This window comes from Microtus ochrogaster, chromosome 1 (assembly GCF_000317375.1).
Source record: "Microtus ochrogaster isolate Prairie Vole_2 chromosome 1, MicOch1.0, whole genome shotgun sequence".
Taxonomy (NCBI): domain Eukaryota; kingdom Metazoa; phylum Chordata; class Mammalia; order Rodentia; family Cricetidae; genus Microtus; species Microtus ochrogaster.
In genome coordinates, this window is record NC_022009.1 from 19,306,493 (window position 1) to 19,317,015 (window position 10,523).

Here is a 10,523-nt window from a genome sequence, read left to right on the forward strand (position 1 = left end):
AAGAAGAAGAAGAAGAAGAAGAAGAAGAAGAAGAGAAGAAGAAGAAAGAGAGAGAGAGGGAGAGAGAAAGAAAGAAAGAAAGAAAGAAAGAAAGAAGGAAAGAAAGAAAGAAAGAAAGAAAGAAAGAAAGAAAGAAGACCAAAAATTAGTTTAATTAGGTGGAGATGCCAGAATGTAAGCCACCTTCTGAGGGAAACAACAGACAGTGAGCAGAACCAATCCAAGAGTGGTCATCTGGGCTACACATAGCAAAGCATTTAGGGAAAGGGCTACCCAGGCCCTTTGTAGTTAATGCCCTGGATGCTAGATATATTACTGAAACATTTACTGTTTGGTATGTTGGGTTTAGTTTTGCTTCAGTCTAAACCTATGTTCCTGTGCCCCAATTCCTGTCATTTGTAATGGGACTGTTTACCCTGTGCCATTGTATCTTGTGTCACACACCTTATTTGTCTGTTTAAACAGAGGCTCATGGATGATATCGCCTTCAGTGTTAAGGAAGACTTTGGACTTGGATTTTTCAGCAATACTTGAACAGGTAAGACTTTGGGAACTCTTGAAGACAAACTAAATGCATTTTGCATTCTGAAATAAAAATAATCCTATGGAGGGGGCAGGCACAAAATATTATGGTTTTGATCTTACATATCTCAGATGACATATATACTAAAGGTTTGATTCGCAGCCTATGGCACCACTGGGAGGTGACAGAATCCTTGGGGAGTGAGACTAGATGGAAGGAAGTTAATTCGATGAGGATGTACCCTTGAAGGCAATATTGGGATCCCAGCTTTTTCCTCCCTCTCTCAGACTGCTCCTGGCCACCATGAAGTAAACAGCTCCCAAGCATGGCACTTCCCTTTGCCAACCAACTGTAGATTGAAACCTCTGACAATGTGAGTCAAAAGAAACCTCTCAAGGTGCTTTCCTCCTGTACTCTCTGACAGCTGAAGAAATCTAACACACACAGGAATCAAATAAACCAAGTTATTTTCATCATACAGTGGGAAAATTGACACAAGATAAATACCATAAATGGCCCCAATCAAAACAACTGTGTTAAAGCAAAGGGGACATATGACCAACAAACAGTCCATATCGAAAGGCAGCTGAGCATGGCACAGAGTCTTTCTTTTAAAACTACACCTGCTTGCAAAGTGTGATTCTCTGGCTTCTAATCTCAATCTCTGGGCTACTAATTTGGCCCTCTGAATATACCTTCCTTTTTTGTAGAGAATGGCTTGTGTTTACACAAAAGGAGTCTCAGCCTGATTCATGCCTGCGTACATTTGAGGGTTCAGAGCACCTTTCCGGTTCTTTTTAAGTATGTTTCCTTTACCTGTATTTTCTATGCAATCATGCCTTATTTACTTTTTCAGGTGAGAACTTTTTATTATGAGTATCAGATGATTTTGCTGACTTGCTGTGTTACATCTTAGAGACAGGAAAGATTTCTCACATTGTTAGCCTTATAACCCCTGAGATAGAGTTGTGTTTTACATTCACATAAATATATAAATGCAACCTGCTGAATCCATTTAATGTCATGTGTATGTGTGTGTTTTTAGGGCTGACCTCTTGGTATTGGATAACCAGTTGGTGTCTCATCTCTGGGGAAGAGCGAGTCTCCCTTAATAGTCATTGACTATAGCTCTTTATCTAGAAATAAGGCCTTGTGAGATTTCCCCTATGCTCACTGGTGTGTCAACTGGCACTGTCATTGTTCAGGTACTGTTCGGGTTATCATAATTTTGAGATTTCATGGGTATAACTTTCCTCTCGTGTCTAGAGGACACCACCAGGGCATCCTGGTCCTCTGGCTCCTACAAATCCTCATTTCCTTCTTCCACAATGTTCCCTGAACCTTAGGCTTTGGGTGTGTTGTAGATGTATTAGTTGAGATGGACATCCCATGGTTAGTTGTTACCTGCATTTGAACCAGTTATAGCTTTCTGTAATGGTCTCCAGCTGCTGCAGAAAACACGTTTCTTCAACAATGGGAGGGAGCTACACTTAACTGTGTGTCTAAAGCATTTAGGATGTAGTTATAAATTATACTGGTTTAGGAAAGCGCTTCTTCTCTAGCTAGGGTCCTTGGTCTTACCATCCATGGGTGATTGTCTGGGTTTACAGAATCAGACAGAAATTCACTCCTATTGAGTCGATTTTAGGTCCAATTAGACAGCTGTTGTTTAACCCCAGGCCGCTGTTCTTGCCGTGCTGATCATTGCTATGTTTCAGACATCACAGCTGGGTAGGATAACTGATGACATCTCAGAATTTGAAAATAAGTTTCCTATTGCTGAAGATACCATATAATTTGGACACAGAACTTAAAGAAATTTATCTAGAACTGACTTGGAAGCATCCTCCCTATACTGACAGCCTTCTCTCATAGTACTAGGTGATGTTATGTAGCTAACAAGAGAGAAAAGGAATCAATAATAACCGTACCCAGCTATCCTTTCTCTTAAAACTGAGTTTCCTATATCTTATAGGGGTTATATTCCATTGGCAAATGCCACACTCACAAATCTCTTCAATATAAATCCTCTCTACCTTTGTATCTCATGTGAAGCTTCTATATGACCAAACCCCTAAATTCTAAGCCAGAAGATATTTCCACAAGGCATTTAGCTGTTCTCTGAGGCACTACCGAAGTTGTTTTCAGGTATATAAACAAATATTCTCTGAGCAATTCCTTTGAGATTTTACTGACACCATATACAAAAATAGAATTTACCATACTCCCCGAGCCACTCTTAGTGGATAGTCTTTTGCAATATGCAGGTAATTAAGGATAAGAAATTGTTTCATTTCCCAACCCATGAAAGCCAGGTCTGGAAATACTTCCTCTAAGCTGTAATTAGAAAGAGAGTGACTCCTCGCTTCGTTCTCTCTCCTCTTACTGCATCAGAAGCCATTAGGAAACGTCCAGAGACTTCTCTATCAAGATTATAAACTCCTTAAGTAACCTTTTCATTTTTCACAATGCATAGGCCAGAGTTTGGCTATTTTTCTGCCAGTTCCTTTTAGAATTCCTGTTCTCCGGTCTCTACTGAGAGTTTCTTCACTTGAGCTTGCCATGGTGTTCATGGCAAGAGCTTCCTAATTCTCACTAATTTTCTTCTCAGAGCCCTTCTACCTTCTGCCAGAAACAAAGCTAATGGCATGTTTTCGGTATTGTAGCAAGAGTTATGATATCAAAATCTAGTTGTCTACCAGTGTGAAATCATTTCCCTCAAAACTTAAAGGTGCTTGCTGGCCAGCCTGACAACTTGAGTTTGATCTCCAGGACCTGCATAGTGGAAGGAAAGACCCTCCTACAGGTTGTCCCATGAGCTCCACATGTATGCTATGGCATATGTATATGTGTCTGTGCACACACCAAATAAATGTAATTTTTTAAGGTATACTAGTGTCCAGTGCATGTAATACCTAATGCAGCCACTCTTGAGAGTTTTTCATTGACATGACTTATTTCTTGCTGTTACATCCCTTGACTAATCTTACGTCAACTTGTCCCAAGCCAGTCATCTTAAAGGAGCAAACCTCAATCGAGAAAATGCCTCCATATGGTCAGGCTCTAAAACTTTGTCAGTCCAGCAAATTAGCTTTTTAAACTGACAGTTTCCTCCCTCTCAGCTTAAAAGGAAGAGAGGGAAGAACCTCCCTCCTTCTCTCCCTTCGCCCTTCCCTTCCCTTTCCCTCTTTCTTCTTCCTTCCTTCCTTTTTTCTTTCTTCTTCCTTTCCCTTCCTTCCTTCCTTCCTTCCTTCCTTCCTTCCTTCCTTCCTTCCTTCCTTACTTACTTACTTACTTTCTTTCTTTGAAACAGAGGATCACTATGTATCTTTTGCCTGTCCTGGAACTTGCTATATAGACCAGGCTGGCCTTAAACTCATAGCGATCTTCCTGCCTCTGCCTCCTGTGTGCTGGGATTAAAAGTGCAGCCTAAAAATGTCTCTTAAAATAAGTTTTATTTTGGCAAATGGCTACCATCTGGAAAGTGTATGACTGGATAACTATCTTACTCCTTACAGCAAGATAAACTCAAAACCTACTTAAAAAAGCAGAAGCAGTATAATCTCAGGTACCACCCATTAACCCATCCTGTATGGGTTTCTGTACTTTGCCCTTCCACTTCCTGGTTCTTCACAAAATATTCACATTCTAGGATGATAGCTTAAATTACTAACATGTGAACCATCTTTTGTGTCTGTTTTGATTTTTTTTTTTACTTTTTGTGCCATAAGTCCATGATCAGGTGGCTCCATTTATTATTTCAAAGTAGTATGAGGCATATATACAAAAGTCTGCAATCATAAAATAACATTAGATTAATACATCTTAGTCAATTGTAACTCTGGGTGGTACATGGTCTGCCCTGGTCCTCATCATCTACCGGGATGCAGAAGACTAAGGCATGACCATAAAGTAACAAGAGAACACTAGTGAAATATCACGTAGTTCCATTGTTTCCCAAAGACCGGATCTCTTTGGGGAATAGAATGGAGTTCCCGAGGGTAAAGGCATGGCAGAAGCTAGTAAACATTTTGGAGTGCCAGTTCCACACAGAGACAGCTGTTCAAGGATGACACAGCCAAACATACTTTGAAAACAACATAAGGAGGACATCAGAAAGGTCAGTTGAGTCCCTGTTATTCGGATGGCATCTTCAACTGTGATGACTATCTAAACTGATCTATGTTTTCAAGAGATGGGCTCTTTATAATGCTAAGGACAGACTAAGGATGGGACAAGCTGGGCACAGAAGACTAGTCAGGTACCCTGATACACACAGCAGTGTTTTAAATAAACGTGGTGAACATTCACTGTTGAAGTCTAAACAAAAACTCTAGTAGGTTTGAACAGAGGGCCAGGGTGACATCTCCAAAATGAGTAAACAGGCATCCTTTTTCTACTAATTTAATATTTTATGCAATTAATATTCCTCTTCATTCAAATGTCTGTTTGAATTGGGTACTATGCAGAAAAGATAATGAACAAAACATATAAAACAATCCTCTTCCATGGGAGATATATATATATATATATATATATATATATATTCACAAAAAGATAATCCCAGCACACAAAGATATATATATATATATATTCACAAAAAGACTCCAACCAAAAGGGTTCCTAAACTGCCAGATAACAGCAAAGAAAATAGACAAGCCAGGCCATTGGATACGTGGGAAACAAGGTCATGAGTTTTTAATGAAAGAAACAACAATTAACAAAGATTCCCTCTTTGCTTTTGTTTGTCAAATAAATTCAAGCAGTTGGGTGGGTCAGATATTATCATTTCTCAATACGTTTTATTTGCTGCTTAATATAATAAACAACATCCAAGAACACATTAAGAATTACCTGTATCTGTTGACAATATTTCTGATACTGATGAAGGGGAAGGTACACTCATCTTTCTATAAACTCTCAAATATGCTTAGATTCACATATATAATAATGTTTTTGTTGCCAAACTTAATATATAAGATGTTAAGTTAGATAATCTCTTAACCAGGTGAACAAGCCTTAGTCTCTTTGGAACCAATGATATAGTTTATAAAATCCAGCTATTAACAGACAAGTTATAATAAACAAAACAGTCAAAATTATTGACAATTTCATAATATTGACTCTTCTTTTTGGAGATGTTGGACCACTGTCAATACTTCCTCCATAGCCCCTGTGCAGGCAGAAAGGCATGGACCACCCATAGTCACAATGGCAGTGATGTTTGTTATTACATATCCCCTTCCTATTACAAGTCTCAGGAAGACAGGAATTTGAAAGGACAGGCAGGCTGATACACTTCTTGTGTATGCAGATCTTTTCTTTTCCGCAGGTGGTGCCATCTTTCACTTCACCAACATCAGGTACACCCACCCCCAAATGGTGGTCAGTACTCCAGCAGCTGTCACCATTGGCATAAAACTTCTGCAAAACAGAATGAGTCTGGAGATGGAGAATGTCCTCCACGTTTGCACACAGGACTTTCCCACAAAATATATCTGACATTCTGCATTTTAGGTATTCTGTGCCATTTGTGCCACAGTGGCCAAATCTGTTTCCCTGTGAGTTCATTTCTTTGTAACAGTTATGAGATGCACTTCTTGCACCTTTGCCAAAAATCTCCTTGCATTGTTGGTCATGGTTATTACACTGCTTTTGATAGCAGTAGGCACTGACACCACAGGAGACCCCATTCTGTACATAGCCATCTTCTGGGCACTGGTGGGATGTTCCATTGCACCATTCTGGAAGGTCACATTCATTGACTTTTGGTCTACAGAGTTCCCCTGATAGCATGAGTTTGCAGTCTTTGCAACAAAGTCCAAAAGCACATGCAGCCCCAGGCTTCAGTTTACAGTTCAACAAACAACAGGGATCTTGCTCACACTCATGTATAGATCCACAGTCACACTCCTCTTCTTTTTCAACCATACCATTCCCACAGCGCTTCACCAGAAAGACTGACCCTGGTCTTGGATGATTGTGCAAACAAGTTCCTTGGTTTAAAGTAGTCTTCATAAAATCGCTATAGCTGCAGTTGGTGAATCTCTCTGCTGGTACTCTGAAAGTACTCATGACACAACCTCTTTCCCCACAAGAACAGGATTCTTCATCATGCTGCATACCGAAAGTATGACCTAACTCATGGGCCACAGTGTTGGCAAAAAGAGACCAGGAGTCTCCTTGGAAATTCTCCACCCCACAGTCAAGAGGAGGATGACATATTCCTGCAACATAGGCTATACCAAGCACACTTATAAGTGAGCTTCTAATGAAAATATGGGCTGTGTCATGAGGTACCTGAGAAAGACTGACTTGTTTCCACTGAGAAAAATCTTCTAAGACCTGATGTATGTTCTCCATTGGAAAAACGTTTCCTCGATTCCAAATCTCAATGCCTATCAAAGTCACACAGGTATCCAGCTGCCTGTACATGGAGTCCACCATGTTAACAATGAGAACCACATCCTCTCGTACCTTTGACAAGTTGCGTTGAGAGTAAGTGAAGAAACCATAGTCTACCACGACAGCCAGCTCCAGAAACCATGTGTCGTTCCACAAGTTTCCAGAATTTTGCTTCACAGATGGCTTCTTGGGATCTTCATGTTCAAAATGTTGGTATGGCATTCTCTTGTCTGTTAAACCACACATCATAGGTGGACATTGTGTCTTGTCATTGTTTAATGTATAAACTAGGTGTTCAAATGTGCTGGAGTGCCTGATGGGTTTGATTTCATAGGAGAAGCCATTCATTTGTAACACTCCCTGAAACCCCCCGTTGCAGGCACTGAAAGCAACTAAAGACTCGGGGGCCCCCTCTACAAAACCATGATAGTAACAGTCACTAGGGACAAAGGGATAGTCCTTAAGAAGGGCATGCTCCTCTCTATAGGTGAGCACCGAGAAGTGAGTGGAAACCAACAGCTTCTTGACTCTCATGTGGACAATATGTCTTTGGCCCCCAAACCTCAGGCTGTAGGAGAGCCATCCTGAACTTTCTGTACCCCTGGCCCTGCTGGTCACCTTTCGGGGGATGACCACTTCTGGAGAACTGAGGTATTGAGTGGACCCAGTCTGTGATAGCTCAATAGAGGACAGAAACACCTTAAGGCAAAGCAACAAAAGAGTGACTCTCATGAGAACGTCAGCATCTGCATCTAGCAATATGAAGCCATCCGTCCAGAGCAGAAAAAGACTGGCTAGGAGACACTCCTGTTCTGACTCTTCCCTTGGAGCTGATCAGGGAGTAGTGCTGACATTTAGAGATGGTGTCCTGACAGAGATGGACCATCAGAACTGCAGTGCTGAAAGAGAAAAGAATTCTTTGATAAGGTGAGACATTCAAGTGAGAAAATACTGAGTGATGAGTCAAGACAATGTTTATGGATTTGGTTTCAATAAATAGAGTGACGAGTTCCGGGGTGAAGGTAGAGAAAATAATGTTGGCCATATGCTAATAACTGTCAGAGTATGAAGGTGAGCGCATACACATTAGCTTATCCTTATAGGTGATACGAAAACACCCATAAGAAAAAGTGAAAGCAACAGAGTAGAGCGAGTCTCTATCTTGATTTGTTTAACATAGTATTAGTTTACATTTGGGTGTCTTTGCATAATTATTGATAGTGTCCCACTTGATGGCTAAAAGTGGAGGCATGGAAAATAACCACAACAATCTATATAAATTTGTATTGGTCTTAGGCTTTCATGAATTTATTTCTATTTGCTGTCTCCTCATTGAATTCTCCTCTATCTATACGTAGTACATTGCAAGGTCCTTACCTACAGGGTTTATAACCTTTTGTTTTTGTTTGTAGAGACAAGATTTTTCTGTGTATCTCTGGCTGTCCTGGAGCTCACTCTGTAGACTAGGGTGGCCTCGAACTCACCAATATCTGCCTGCCTCTGCCTTCTGAGTGCTGGGATTAAAGGCATGCGCCACCATGGCCTGGCAGGTTCATAACTTTCATTCATTTTAACATCTTCTATAATTCCTAAATATATTTCTGTGAACCAGGAAAAGTAGAGTGATGCGGTGGAACACCTTAGATCATAAATGAATGTTCCTTAGCATGAATTAATCTTTAACTATAATTTTAGAAGAGGAAAAATTCATGAAACTCCTGTAACAATATGGGAAGAATATGCTATCTGTTACCCGGAGAACATACAATGTCAAAAGGAAAATAAGAACACATGTGACTGAAAGCTTCAAGCACTGGCTGTATGGTATTTTAGGGTTGCTAAAGAAGAATAGAATCCCAGTTTTTTAAAGACATATACTTTTGACAATAGAGAATTTCTGCACCTGACATGCAGTCTCATTGAAAACACATCCATTTTTTTTATTCATTTAAAAAAAAAGAATTTATGTGTTTAGAGAAAACAGAGTACAGGATGTTGTACCAGACATGGGGAGAATTAAAATATAGATAATTAATATAATAGAAGTATGAATAAACTTTATGGGATCTCTGATTGTGTGCAAGGTTTTACATTGAATAAATTAAGGTTTTCTTGTTATTCTGAGAAAAAGTCACAAGATTACCTCATAGTTTCAACTAACTTAAACAAATGAGACTAAGAATCACCACGCCTATGTAAAAACTAGAGAAAGAGATGGCCATTTATAATACCCACTGAAGCAAATCAGACTGATCTGAAGTTAACAAGGTTCACGCTCCAGGGGTCCTCATTGCAGACAACCAGAAATAAGCTGAAGAAGGTCCACAATACACTTACTACAAATATACCTCATAAACAAAGACAGGATTTCTGAAATTGGGTAATATATGTATTTATCTCATTGCCAATAATATGTTCTAGAGAGGCAAGTTTTTTCTAAACTATCAGAAATACAGAATAAATATTTATTATAGTAGAATGAGAAATGTTTTTGCTCCCCCAGTAGAAAATACGATGAAGTAGTTCTCATAAGGGAAGAGATTGGAAAATCAATAACTAAACCTATTAATAAATGTCACAACATTTATTATTATTATTGTAGATGGAACCTAAGGAGGGAGGTTCATGAGTTGTTCCTTTGATGACAGAGGAAAAGAAGAAGAAGAAAAAGGGTAAGGAGAAAAGGAGGGAAGAACTGTATGAGGTTGGGGAGAAGGAGAGATTCAGAGAAACACTTTATTCCCAACCTCTTTAAGAAAAGCGCTCCCACCTCTGCATACCTAATTAAACATGAGTTTTAAGAGAAGTTACTGCTCCATGAAGGTGCACTACAACTCGGTCCTCAGAAGCTTCATATACCGTGTGGTTCAGAGCCAAGGCTCCTGTTCTCTTGTCTGTAAACAGAGACTGCACTTTTGTTTCCTGGCCACCCAGACCCGAATAATCACACAAAAACCATATTAATTACAACACTGTTTGATGGGTGGATCATGCGTATGCCTAGATAGCTGTTACATCTTAAATTAACCCATCTCTATTATTTTATATTTTACCACAAGGCTCATGGTTTGTTGCCTCACATCTTGTTTCTTGGGTGGCCTCATGACATCTACCTGACTCTGCCTTATTTTGCCCTGGATTCAGTTTAGTTTTCTTGCCAAGCTATATACTTCCCTGTCATAGGCCAAATTGGCTTCTTTATTAACCAATGGTAATAAAAACATATTCACAGCATACTGAGGGGAATCCCACATTGCCTGTCCACAAAGTCAATACCATCCCATTCATTCTACAGCTAACTGCACTAATCTTTCATTTTCTCTTAAACTACTTCATCATTTTGCACAAATTTCTAAGATGTCAGCTCCAGACTGATAAAATTATTCTTCGTCAAAAATTTGAACCTTGACTAATGTCAGCAAGTGAACAACACACCCCCCAAACCAGTTTTTAATTGCTCAGTCACAGCTATAATCTTTCCCACCCCACCACATCTCTCTCTCTCTCCTCTCTCTCTCTCTCTCTCTCTCTCTCTCTCTCTCTCTCTCTCTCTCTCTCTCACACACACACACACACACACACACACACACACACA

General features: G+C 39.7%; 1 protein-coding gene and 1 long non-coding RNA gene across 3 annotated transcripts in view; one reads left to right on the plus strand and one right to left on the minus strand.

Moving 5' to 3' along the window:
* The window catches only part of LOC113456068, a 47,097-nt gene that overhangs the window by 10,041 nt on the left and 26,533 nt on the right, over positions 1-10,523 (plus strand). For both annotated transcript variants that reach the window (XR_003376932.1, XR_003376933.1), the window contains exon 2: positions 466-538. This is a non-coding gene — a long non-coding RNA (uncharacterized LOC113456068). The remainder of the gene's footprint in view (positions 1-465; positions 539-10,523) is intronic.
* Positions 5,292-9,612, minus strand: Adam21 (ADAM metallopeptidase domain 21). Its single transcript, XM_013346221.2, has one exon. It carries the CDS (start codon positions 7,658-7,660, stop codon positions 5,543-5,545), a length of 2,118 nt encoding a protein of 705 aa, XP_013201675.1. The 5' UTR covers positions 7,661-9,612; the 3' UTR covers positions 5,292-5,542.

Bases quoted from the DNA above. Each gene is read 5' to 3' on its own strand.
- Adam21 (XM_013346221.2), bottom strand. From the start codon at position 7,660: ATGAGAGTCACTCTTTTGTTGCTTTGCCTTAAGGTGTTTCTGTCCTCT.